The sequence below is a fragment of the Tupaia chinensis genome, unplaced genomic scaffold, assembly GCF_000334495.1.
Source record: "Tupaia chinensis unplaced genomic scaffold, TupChi_1.0 Scaffold144031_1, whole genome shotgun sequence".
Classification (NCBI taxonomy): Eukaryota; Metazoa; Chordata; class Mammalia; order Scandentia; family Tupaiidae; genus Tupaia; species Tupaia belangeri.
The window spans coordinates 557,180-570,654 of record NW_006203883.1 but is presented as its reverse complement, the minus strand read 5'-3'; the positions used below and the strand labels follow the sequence as shown (position 1 = coordinate 570,654).

At 36.7% G+C, this 13,475-nt stretch overlaps 1 protein-coding gene across 2 annotated transcripts in view; it reads right to left on the bottom strand.

Moving 5' to 3' along the window:
- The window catches only part of ANKMY2 (ankyrin repeat and MYND domain containing 2), a 46,187-nt gene that overhangs the window by 24,549 nt on the left and 8,163 nt on the right, over positions 1 to 13,475 (bottom strand). For both annotated transcript variants that reach the window (XM_014583090.2, XM_006165789.3), the window contains exons 2-4: positions 10,502 to 10,566; positions 4,782 to 4,920; positions 2,818 to 2,916 (exon numbers count right to left, since the gene is read on the bottom strand). In XM_014583090.2, the coding sequence (XP_014438576.1) occupies positions 2,818 to 2,916; positions 4,782 to 4,920; positions 10,502 to 10,566 (303 nt within the window). The remainder of the gene's footprint in view (positions 1 to 2,817; positions 2,917 to 4,781; positions 4,921 to 10,501; positions 10,567 to 13,475) is intronic.

Below are 13,475 nucleotides of genomic sequence, written 5' to 3'. Positions count from 1 at the left end.
CTCCCTAATCATCTACAAAAAGTACAGTAGAATTCTTAAAAATGACTGATAAAGACTTCAGAATATTCATATCAACAAAACTAAATGAGATGCAAGAGCAGAGAGATAATGAACTCCAGAAGATGCAGGAGAAAAGAGACAATGAGTTCCAGGAGGTGTTGAACTTCTTTCATAATCTGAAAGACGAAATGAAAAAGAAGCAAATGGAGCTATTAGAGATGAAACCTGCCCTTCAGGAAATAAAAATGTCCTTTAAAGGATTAAAAGCAGATTAGTCCATGCAGAAAATTAAATCTTGTATATTGAAGGTAAAACCTCTGATCTAGAAAAAACTACTAAAAAAACTGAGAAAATAATCCCAAAAAGTGAGAATGCTATTCGAGAAATACTAGACAGCATTAAGCACACAAACATTTGGATAATTGATATCCTAGAAGGTGAAGAAGCTAATAAGGACATTGATCATCTATTCCATGAAATTTTGGAAGAAAACTTTCCAAATCTGAAGAGGCATTCAAATATCCAGATTCAAGACATACAAAGGACCCCTAATAGAATCAACCCAAGAAGATCTTCTCCAAGGCACATCATAGCCAGACTGGTCAAATCTATGGACAAAGACAAGATACTAAAATTGCCAAGAAAGAAACCTCAGGTTACTTACAAAGGTTATCCCATCAGGCTAACCTCAGAGCTCTCATCAGAAACAATGCAAGAAGGAAAGAATGGGAAAATATATTCAAAGTGTTAAGTGAAAAACAGTTTCAACCAAGAATACTATACCCAACAAGATTATCTTTCATATGGAAAGAAGGAATAAAAACATTTTCAGATAAACAAGACTTAAAAGAATTTGCCAGTAGCAGACCCCCTCTTCAAGAAATTCTGAAAGGAGTGCTTAACCAGTGAAACTAAAGATACATACAGAAATAAGAGAACAAAAGGCAACCAAGAAAATGACCAATTTAATGCTAGGGACAGGAAATATCAATAGCAACGTAGAATGTTAGCTCCCAGGATTTAAACGGAAAGATTGGACCACAGCAACACTGCATATTCAACAGAAGGGAGTTTGAACATAAGACTTAACTGGCAAAATAGAATTTTATGACTTTTGAGTAAAACATTACTGATTTTTTTTAGTATGCTTTGTTTTCCCAATTTAAACAGTATGTTTTCTTTTCAGTTGTTGATAGGTTTAGCAATATATTAAAATATTTTTCTTATTTGTTTCTTTAAATGGAAATATAAACTTTTCTTCCTTCCGGATCCCTCTGGAATTGGAAAATATTTGGGAATATTCTTATTTTGTGGGAGAAGGGTTATTTGCATAAGTTCAATAATGCTTGTTGCATTGATTCAGAAGTAAGAAATACTCATTATTAGACAGGGCTTTGACTGGAATGTCATATCCGAAGATTGATTAGAAAACTGTGGAACTAAGGTGGATCTCAATTGAGCTAACAAAGCTCTTAGAAAGATGGCCTGGTATCATAAATAGTTCTGCCTGGCAGAGGGGCAGAGGGGATTAGAGAAGATACATGAAGGAATTTATAACATAAAATAACCTTGGTATTTCCAGCCCAGCATTGTAATCAGTAGAGATTGCAAAAGAGCAACCACACCAGAGAATTATCTTGAGAAAGATTTTGAAGGAAGAAAAAAAGACTAATCTTTGCTAGCAGATGGTATATCACAGAATACACTTGCGCAGGGCTGAATTGAGAAGGTTTATGTGTGATTATTGCGCTGGGCATTTGCTTTTCAACAATTTGAGTAGCTGACATGTAAATATTTCCTCAAAAATATTTAAAACCACACTGTTTCTGTTGTTATAGAGTCACAAACAAAATTATACAATATAATAAGAAATATTTTGAAATTTTAGAAGTTGTTTATTAACTGTCAAGAATTATGAAGATAAAAAAGAATTATGAAGTATGAGAATAAAATAATTATTAAATTAATAAATAAATAAAATTGATCTCAAAACCCTTTGGAAAGAGCTATAAGATCTCCCTCATCTAAGAAACCCTAAGCTCTCCCTTAGGGTATATTTTTACACTATTTGTCTTTGCTATTAACCTCTTAGTGCCAGAAAGGCACTGTATCTTGTTTAACACTATAACCGAGGCACCTAAAGTGAAGCTTGGTATATAGACTGTAAACATTAAGTATTTGTTTAATTAATGATTAATCCCCACAAGGCCACTTACTGCACTCCCAATAAATTGGACGCTCTTATTTTTGTTTTTCTACCAATGGACTCTTAACTGCCAATTCAACAGGCCCCAAATACCAGTGATCAAGTATTTACTCTCACTATCCCCCAAGCTCCTACATTATGTCAAGTAACAGGATTAACATGCCAAAAACTTTAGGGCTTATGGAATAAGTATTTGCAATTGCTGAGGATGATAATGAAGCAGTTCAGAATCACTAAGTACCTGACTAAAAAGCAGCATGACCAGAATTTTTATTTAGGACTATTAATTTTTCCATGTATATTCTTAAACATGAGGTTTAAACTACTTCTATTAGAGAAAAAACATGCCCATTCAAAGCATCTGATGATAAAGTGGCCACACAACTCTTTATTGCTTGCAAAGTAGAAATTCAAAAGAACTAAAAGAACTGTTCATTTTCTCTCCAAACATCATTGCATGCTTCATTAAGTTAGAGAAGACTATGAGCCTTTTATTTTTAGAAAAATAAATAAATGTGATAGTATTTGCACTCAGAGAAGCAAAGTGATATTTTTTCCTACAATGAAAAATGTGGGTATACTCTAATGTAAAACTACAGTAAAAGACTCACCCACGAAGGCTGCCATCTGAGCTGCTGTTCTTCCGACAGAGTTAACGACGTCTGTCTCAGCACCAGCTTCCAACATTACCCATGTGATGTCTTTGTTACCTAAAGTAACAGTCAGAATTGGACGATTTAAAACAACCCCTTCTAAATTCTGTACTTTTTCCTCCTCCATTTAGTTTTAGGCTTCTGTCATGTAGAATATGTTCATTTTTTTCCAAAAAGTCAGTCTAAACTACAGTAAAGAATAAATGCTACAGAATCTACATAGAAAGTAGTCTTAAATTGTCTGGAAAACCAATTAGGCAAAACAAAAAATGTATGGAATTGAATACCACTGTTTTGGATAAAATGAAATATATTTTCTAATGATAATGCATAGCATAAAATCAAAACAAACCTATAAAAAAATCACAATGACAGAAGCGATAAAATGACCAGGAGTCCCCATTTAATAGCTATTAACCCATCCTATTCCTAATATCTTCAGGCCAGGGAATAACTTAACCATTGGTAACCACTGAAGTACCTCTTTCTAGGCTTTTTTTCCAAACATTCATAATTCACATTCTTTCACTAATGGAACCATTATGGACATTTTACTATTACAAATTACACTCGGTGGGACCAGCAGTTGGCGTAATAGCTATTTTGCTGGACTCCCATGTCGTCGACCACAGTTTGAGTCCCGGACCTACTGGCTTAAACTCATGCTGGGCGCATGTGTGTGCGTGCCCAAGATCCCTGGAGGAGAAGGGATTGTGGCGTGGCCATCCCCACTGGGGAGTGATTTCTCACTTTCTGTCTCTCTGTCTCTGTCTTTCTGGTGAGTGCACACACCCTATAGCATAAAACCTACCCCCAAAAAAACATTACACTCAGCAAACAGTTTCCACTTTTTCTTTTGTAAGTCTGAACTACGATTTCCTTAGTAAGAGTTCCTGGAAAATATTGCTAGATCAAAGGTTGCGGATACTTTAAATGCATTTTGCCAGGCTGCTATCCAGCAAGGTTAGGTTGATATGCATGCCTCATAACTCCTGCATGTTATCACCCTTTCTCAACCTTTGCCAATACTTAAGGAAAAATAATAATGTATTGGTCTAATTTGCTTTTAACTTTTGCTGAAAATGTTTTAGATGCTGACTAGCCAGTTGTTTGCCTTTGTTCTGTCTAGTGCCTACTACAGTGTTTGTCTTTTTCTAATTGGCTTATAAAAACTCTTTTATATAACTATATGACAATTTAAGACATTAGTAAACATTTTCCTTTTTTATGGTATACGCCATATATGAAAGTGTCAAAATTTTATGTAAGCAAGTTGGCTAGGGTTGTCTTCTTTGGATTCTATATTTTATATAATGCTTAGAAATGCTGTTTCAGGATTATAAAAACATAATTACTCCTTTTAAAGTATGAGACTATAATATAAAGTCTATACTTTCCTAAAGAACTACAATAATTAAAGAAAGCCCCACTGAATATTAGATAATATTGCTCAATTGTCTTTATTCGGTAAATTACAAACAAAATGAATCAGAGTAAGTTTCTAAAAGAATCATCATATTTAACTCACAAATGCTAGTAAGGCAAATAGACCGCTCTATCCTAGCAGCTGTTTGATCTAGTGAACAAAGAAGTATTCATTTTACTTCGTAATATAGAGATATTAGAATATCAAAGAAACTAACTAGGAAGCATAATAGATACAGTTCCTGGATGCTTCCAAAATACATCATCCCTAAACACAAAGAACCAATTGATTTAAGTAACAAAAGAAACTGATTACCAAATAACTGTATAACTTATGTCATAGAGCTTTTTAAAAACCAATGCCCACAATTGCTTTCCACAAACCTAGATCACAAATTACTATGATAAAAATATATTTGACTTGCAAGTATACATGTACTTGTAACCAATGTGTAAGGTAACTAAGACTAATAAATAGAAGAATACTAAAACATCACCAGAAAGTGCAGCAAACATCAGGGCTGTATATCCATGTTCATGTTGGTGACAATTGACATCAGCTCCGTGTCGCAAGAGTAATTTGCACATGTCAAGTTTGCCTTTATATGCTGCGTGCATCAGAGGAGTCATCCCATTCTTCAACAGAAAGGAAGAAGAAATATTAATTTGACTTATTTACCTTTTCTCTACCTATGAGGGGAGTCCTGTAATCACATTAAAATAAAAAAAAAACCACAGAGGACCAGCAGTTCACGTAATGGCTATGTCACTGGACTCCCATGTAGTCAACCGCAGTCTGAGTCCCAGACCCGGTGGCTTAAACGCACGCCCCTGAGAGGAGAATGTAGAAGGAACTGTGGCGTGGCCATTCCCTCTAGGGGGTGATTTCTTGCTTTCTGTCTCTCTGTCTTTCTGGAGAGTGCACGCACCCTATAGCAAAAACCTCTCCAAAAATAAAAAAAGTAAATAAATAAGAATAAAATCGCCTCATTCATCTATAAACTATTACGTTAACTTTCTCATTTCTGAGATAAAGAGACCAGCTTGTACCTGAGGGCTTTTATAGCTATGCAAACAAATGCACAGAGGACTTGTTGAACCTCACATGACGAGAAAATAAATAGGGTAGGGATTAGAACTCTGATTTCCAGGATTCTTATCTCTACCAAACAAAGTTAGCTTCTGGGGAAATGAACAAACAGACAGACACAAATACATCTTTTTAAAACTGAAGAAATACTGCACAATGAACAATACCAATCAAAGGGAGAGTAAATGTAGCAAATCCACAACCTGGAATATTAGAAAGCTAGGAAATGAATGAATTTATCGGTTGAATTAAAAAAAAAAAAGCCTATGAATTACTGTCAATAAAAATATAAGGTACAAAAAATTTGTATTATAGTTGTATCGTTTTTTAAAAGCAACGATTTCCCAAACAGCATCATTTGATCATACACATGACTGTATAAATATGATCATGTAAATATCGTTTGTCATATTCACAGCAGTCTACACTGTTCTCCATGGGATTTGTATGTAACCAGTGAAACAGTCAACCTTAAATGCACTGGATACCAAATACTATTTACTGGATAAGTGAATTTTCTCAGTTAAACAGCCTAAACGCTTTAAGTTCTCAAACGTCAGTTGTTTTGGATGGAAACTTCCCTAACATTTATAATTATTCATGTTGCTAAAACAGAGAAGGCTAACAATTTTAATTGTTCTCCATGATTACAGACTGTTAATACCAACATAAAGCATCATATTGTGAGCACAGTACCAGACTATTCTTAGAGGTTGCTGACATGAGAATTACAGGAAGGCTAGGAACTTTCAGGTGTTTGTTCAAGACGCAACTCTGTGGGAATACTCAAAGCTTCTGGAGAGTCAGAATGGACAACAAAAATACCAAATGCCCACCTCTGTTCCAATTAGGAAGGTAATAAAAAGGTTTCATAAAATGTTATTTTAGTGTTGTATGAAATTCATCAATTCAAATGAGCATTTTATTTCATATTCAACACCTCTGAAATTGAGTTTCAGTTTATAAGTTCTAGAATCTTACAAATTACCATCAGTTTTCACTCTCCTCATTTATTAATATTTCTGAAATCTAGATGAATCTTTAAATCTATGGTATCTTAGATTCAGTAAAACATAACAGTAAAAATGCTTAACTCCTTGTCATTTCACACAGACAACCTTAGAAACAGTATGAAAAATGACTTCTTATCATTTTTTTCTTAGGCTTTACTATAGTCTGTGTGTGCTCACCAGAGTGAAAAAGAGACCGCAGGTGAGAATTCACCCTCTAGAGTGGATGGCCGCACTGCAATCCCTTCTCCTCTATCCTTCTCTCCGGCTTTTGGGCATGCAGGCACATGCACCCAGTATAAATTTGAAGCTACCATGTTTGGGACTCAAACCACTACGGGTCACGTTGGAGTCCAGCACCTTAATCACACCACCAGCTAGCCCCAGTTGATTTTTTTTTTTTTTGAGAAGTTTTTGCTATAGGGTGCGTGCGCTCACCAGACAGACAGAGAGAGACACAGAGACAGAAAGCGAGGAATCACTCCCCAGGGCGGATGGCCACACCGCAATCCCTTCTCCTCCATTCTCCTCTCAGGATCTTGGGCACCACGCACATGCGCCCGGCGTGAGTTTTAAGCTACCGGGTCAGGGACTGGAAACACGGTTGACCACGTGGGAGTCCAGTGACATAGCCATTATGCTAACTGCTGGTCCTTCCCAGTTGATTTTTTTAAACCATCAACATTCTGTTAGATTTTATCTGTTAATACCAGACTCACTGTCTCCATACTTTGTTCACAATTAAGCAAAGTGACTCCAGGTGACCATAAGGTCATCTTGGTTACCTTATCATACAATTTAGCCACTCACTGCTGGGCAAGACTCCTTCCTGCTCTCCCCTCCCATTCATGGCGGTTGTCTTTAAAATCATCCTGAACGTAAGATCACAGTACACAATGTTCTGAGTGACTTGAATATTGTGTCAATACGTGATTATCCCTAACCCTGGTCTAGGGAAACTCGTTTTGCTGCACTTATATTGCATCAGCAAGTTCTTAAGCTAAAGACAGTAAATTACATTGAAAGATTTTTTTCTAAAACTGAACAACTGACATTCTTGGAAACACCTTACTTGCTTATGAAGTTCCCTAATGCGTTAGATACATTGTCTGTCAATTCACTAACATTTTACTTAGTATTTCTGCATATGTATTCATAAAATAAATAGGGTCCATAGTTTTGGGAGGGGCTTCTTCATATTTAGTCAGCATTATGCTAGCTTTATCAAATTAGCTGGATCACTTTCCATATTTTATAAATGGTACGATTTGTATAAAATAAGAAATGACTCATTTTCCTTGAAGTTTGGTAAAACTTCTTCAGGTTTGCAGATTTTTCTCTTTTTAAGAATGATCTTATTTAACTTTATTTATTTTAATTTGACCAGAGAGGGACAGAATGACAGAGAGAGAGTGAGTGAGTAAGCCGCCAAGTCGAGGACTCAAACCATGGTCAGCCATGTGAGAGTCCAGCGCCTTTCACCACACACCATCTGCCGGCCCCCAGGTTTGCAGATTTTGACATTGCTAAATATTTACATTAATCTTTCTTAAATATTTCATTTTCCTACTTCTATATGAGCTAAACATGTTTATCTTAATTTTTCTATAAAACTCATAGGGATTTACAGACACACTGACTTAAACAAAAATCATGACAATCCTCTTGGTAATGGCAATTTTATCTCCCTTCCTTTCTTCACTTCCTCCCTCCTTCCCTTCATTTTATCCCTTCTTTCTCCTATTTCTTCTTTCTCTCTCTTTCTCCTTCTCTGTTTCTGTCTTCTCATTTGCAGATATTATTTTCTTTCTTGCACCGCCCAAGTTTATCTATTTGAATTGAAATGCATAATTTTGACTGTATCTTGCCTCACAGTTTTATTCAGACACAATTCACATATCATATAATTTGCCCATTTAAATTATAGTTATTTTTAATATATTCACAGTTATGCAACGATCACCATAATCAAGTTAGACTATTTTTGCCGCTTCCAAAAGAAAGCCCATATGTATTAGCAGTCCTTCCCCACTGTTCCCTACTCCCTTTACCAGCCTAAGTTGGCCGCTAATTTATTTTCTGTACCAATGGATTCACCTATTGTGGATATTCAAATAAACAAAATCATACATAATGTAGTCTTTTATGACTGGCTCTTTCACTTAACATAAAGTTTTGGAGGTCCATTCCTGTTGTAATAGGTGTCAGTATTCCTTTCCTTTTTGTGACTGAAAAATAGGCCACTGTGTGTGAGTGAATTTGTCATATATTTTGTTTATCCACTGATGAATATATGGGTTGTTGCCACCTTTGACTATTATGAATAGTGCTAGTATAAATATAGAGAGAGGAGTTTCTGTGTGAATATTAGTCATTTCTCCTGAGTACACACCTGGGACTGCTGGACCATGTGATACCTCTGTTTAACTATTTGGGGAACTGCCAGGCTAGTTTACATTCCCAGCAGCAGGGTGTGAAGCTCTGACTTCTTCATACCATTGCCAATACTTGGTTATTACCTACCTTTTTAATTATAACTATCAAAGTATCTCATGGTAAATTATCTGATCGTGGTTTTGCATTTTCCCAGTGGCTAATGATATTGAGTCTTCACATAAATGTTGATAATTTACATAAAATCTTTGGAGCAATGTCTATTTGTTAAAAAATAAAATAAAATAAAACACAAAAGTATTTATCAGAATGCAAAAGTATACAATACAGCATCTACAAGGTCAGATTCACAGTGCCTGGTACTCAATAAAAAATAACCAGATACGCAGAGAAGCAAGAAAATACAATCCATAGTGAGGAGATAAAGCATTCAAAAGAAATGAAGCATAAGACCACATTAAGATTTATACATCAATATTCATAGCAGGTTTATTGGTAATAGCTCCAAAACTGAAAACCCGAAACTCTGTCAACTGATGAATGAATAAAAAGACTGCTGTATACATACACAGTGAAAACTACTCAGCAGTAAAGTGAGATGATATGCTACAACATGAGTGAAATTATTTTTTAAAAAATAATTACTTAACTTTATTTATTTATCCATTTTTAATTTGACCAGAAAGGGACAGAATGAGAGAGAGAAAGTGAGAAAGCAAGCCACCAGATCTAGGACTCGAACCATGGTCGGCCATGTAGAAGTCCAGCACACTCAACCACCACGCCACCTGCTGGCCCCAAACATGGGTTAAATTCTATATTAAGTAAAAGAAGCTAAACAGGGGCCCGCAGGTGGTGTCATAGTTAAGGACTATGGCCCACACGGCCAACGTGTAGAAGTCCAGCACACTCGGGGGCTTGCTTTCTCACTTTCCTTCTCTCTCTCTCTCTTTCTCTGTTTCTCTCTCTCTGATGAGAGCTTATGTCCTATAGCAATTTTTAAAAATAATAATAATACATAAAATTAAATAAATAATTCTTTAGAAAAAAAGATAGGCTAAACAAAAAAAGTACTTAGCATATAATTTCATTTTATAAAATTATTGGAAATGCAAACTGATGTACTGTGATGAAAATCAAATTAGTGTGTTTTTTTGAGGGAGTGGGATAGAGGGATTAAAAGGATAGGAAGAAACTTTAGAAATAATGAATATCTTCATTATCTTGACCGTGGTATGTTTTCACAAGTAAACACATAAGTTAAAACTTACTGTATAGTTTAATATTTAAAAACTTACTGTACAGTTTAATAGCCACACATGACTAGTGGCTATCATATTAGACAGCTTAGATGTTATCATTGTTTCAAAAAGTTATTTTGGGTACTGACTGTTCTAGAAAGTTGAGTTTAGGTTCACTTAACTTTCCTTTGCAATGCAATTGTTGTATCAAAGAATATGCACAATTAAAATTAAGACACATTCAAGATTTCCTAGAGATTATGCCAATTGACACCTAGTCCATTAGCATATAAATTTCTGTTTCCCATGCTTAGCAAGAAATGATATGATTTTGGTTTAATTTGTACTTGCTTGATTACTGATAAGATCAAACATGTTTTTATATGCTGGAGCACAAATACTAGGATAAAACTTTATTAACAGATTTTATATATTACCCAATCTCATAGGAAGTAACATACTTTATTATTGTTTTAATTTACCTCATCCAAACAGTTGACACAAACGTTCTTGCTGGATAACAGTGTTCCAGCTTCTTGGACAGTACCTTCAAAAAAAAAAGGTAAGAAGTAATTTTATATATCACTAGAACAGAAAGAAAAGAAAAACTGAGACTAAGAAAATAAACTTAAAAGAGTTATTTGCAAAACTAAGACTCATACAGTTGATTGCTAAGAAATAAAACATCCAATCGCACACTATTTATTTCACAAAGTAATTGTCCAGAGTAACAGATTTATAGACATGAAAATAGTTCCATTTTATTTTTACTTTACTGACCTTAAAGAATATTAAATTGGCCACATGTTTCTTTTGGCACTAATACAATAACCACAAGGCATAAGACTTAATACTGAAACAAATCTTAAAGGCCTAAATCACCAACTAAATCTTAAATTCCAGTGACCGTCATACTTGGAATTCAACACGCAGTCAGTATTTACATAATTTGTCAGCACCGGGTCCTGTGAATGATGGCCTGTTTATAATAGCTGGCTTCGGAAAAGTGTACGTGAAACTGATCTTCAAGGCCTGGTCCTGTACCGAAGCGCTTGACGGTCAATATTCAGACTGCCTTGCTGAAAGTCATCTAATAGAAATGTGAAAGTCCGTCATCTATGAATCGGAACATAAGCTATGATTGGGCCATAGTTGTCAGGTTTTTCCAGTAACCGTAAGACATAATGATAGACGCAAGTAGTCACAGGAGAGAATGTTGCTATTACCATCATTAAAACAGGACAGTCACATATTCTGTCCCCAAATTTCAGGTTTGACTGGAAAGAGAACAATGAACGTTCTCAGGGAGAAAGGGTGAGATAAGCTGCTCCTTTAAAAACACAAAAAAGAATAGGTGCATCCCCCAACCAGGTTATTTCATCTCTTTAAATTTAGAAATACAGTGTGAGAATGTGCCCAAGCCTGCTGTTTCCCGGAGTGAAGGTGGAATACGGAATGAAGATTAGCATGCTGCTTTCTCTCTGATCCTCTTCTGGTGCCCCTCCCCAGCAGAGGAGAAACGGAAATGTCCTAGATAGAGAAGTAGCTCTGTTGGGAAAATGTCAACTGAGTGATCTACGTGTCCCTGGAGTACGAAAGCTATTTTTGTAAATAGTGCGGTTTTTTTTGCCCCTGTACTCCATCGGAAGGCAGTTAGCTGACAGCTGAATGGCTAAAAGAGGAGAGGGGAAAGCTTTCAAGAATATAAGCATGCAATCAAGTTTTGCATGAAACCGTACCCACACCTCTGTGTTCTCACCAGAGACTTTAACACATCTGTAGAGAAGAATGAGAAGACAAACTCCTGCACGCCAGTGTCACTGGAGAAAGATGTTTCAGCTGAATCCCATTCTACACTGAGAACAAACTGAAATCCTTTTCTATCTGGCCAGGAGGTGTTTGTGTAATAAAAGGAGAATACTACAGGGATTGCAAACATGTCAAAGCCTGTTCCAGGTTAAGTGGAGGATGGGAATTACAAGCATAAACATTTGGCTCTCATTAGAGAACAGGCTGGTAATTCTATACGATGTTTGCCTGTGACCAGCAGATGGCATAATGGCTATGTCACTGGATTTCCACATAGCTGACTGCAGTTTGAGTCTCGAATCTGGCCGGCTCAAAACTCACATCAGGCATGTGTGCCCAAAATCCCAAGAGGAGAATGGAGGAGAAGGGATTGCTGCATGGCTATCCCCCCTGGTGGGTGATTTCTCGCTTTCTGTATCTCTATCTCTCTGTCTCACTGGCAAGCGCAAGTGCCCTATAGAAAAAAACATATTAAAAAAATAAAAGATATTTGCCTAATGGTTAACAATCTAAGCTAGTCTAGCCTGTCAGAGAACATTTTTCATATTTTTTTATGCTGTAATCTGGGGGGGGGGACTGTTTTCTCTTTTTTATAGAATTATTTTATTAATTATTTTATTTCATTCATTATCATCATTTGTTTAATTTGATCAGAGAGAAAGGGAAATTAGGAAAGCAAGCCTCCAGGTTCAGAACTCGAACTGCAGTCAACCATGTGGGAGTCCAGCACCTTAAGCACCACGCCACCCCCTCAGCCCGTTTTCTCCTCCTAAACTCCCACTGTACAGTCTCAGTCCTTCACTGCTGATGCCGGATACATAGTCTTGCTAACAAACCCTGCAACTGTCTGGAAGACACTAAGGAAGTGTCCTCCGATTGAACTCAGTCAGACACTATCCACCTAAGAGTCAGATCCCACAGGTTAAAGGCTCAGTCCAACAAGACAACCCCCCATTTCCGATGCCAGTCCTGAGTCCAAGCTTCTGATCCACTGGCGAGAAATTATGGTTCCCACGACACACAGGTCTGATCATTTGCCAGGCCAGCTCACAGGACTCAGGGAACATTTCACTCACACTTCCTCAGTAATCATAAAGGAAGTTATAAATATAGATAAATACAGATGACCAGCCATGTGGAAGAGATGCATATGGGAAGAGGCACAAGGCTTTCATGTCCTCTCCTGACACTCCCCCGTCCAGGAGCCTCCACCTGTTCAGCAATCTAGAAGCTCTCTCAACCCCATGAATATTCATGGCAGCTTCCCCACATAGGCATAAACAAGTATTTCCTCAATCTTGTGCCCCTCTTGCTCCTTCCTGTAGAGCTGAAAGTTCCAAGATTCTAATCATAGCTTTGTCTTTCTGGTGACCAGCCCCCATACTGAAGCCACCCAAGAGCCCCACGGTCACCTCACTGGACCAAAGACCCAACGACCTAGGAAATTCCAAGGGATTCAGAATTCTGTGTCAGGAACCAGGGTCAGAGATTGATTATTACAGCAAAAGATGTACCTAACACCCATACTTTTCAGGAGATTGTAAAGGTTTAGGGAGCTGTGTCAGAACCAGGGGCAGAGGCCAAACACCTATCTCTTCATTATATCACTGTTCTAGTCTGTTCTATTGCTAACAACAGGAAATGCCT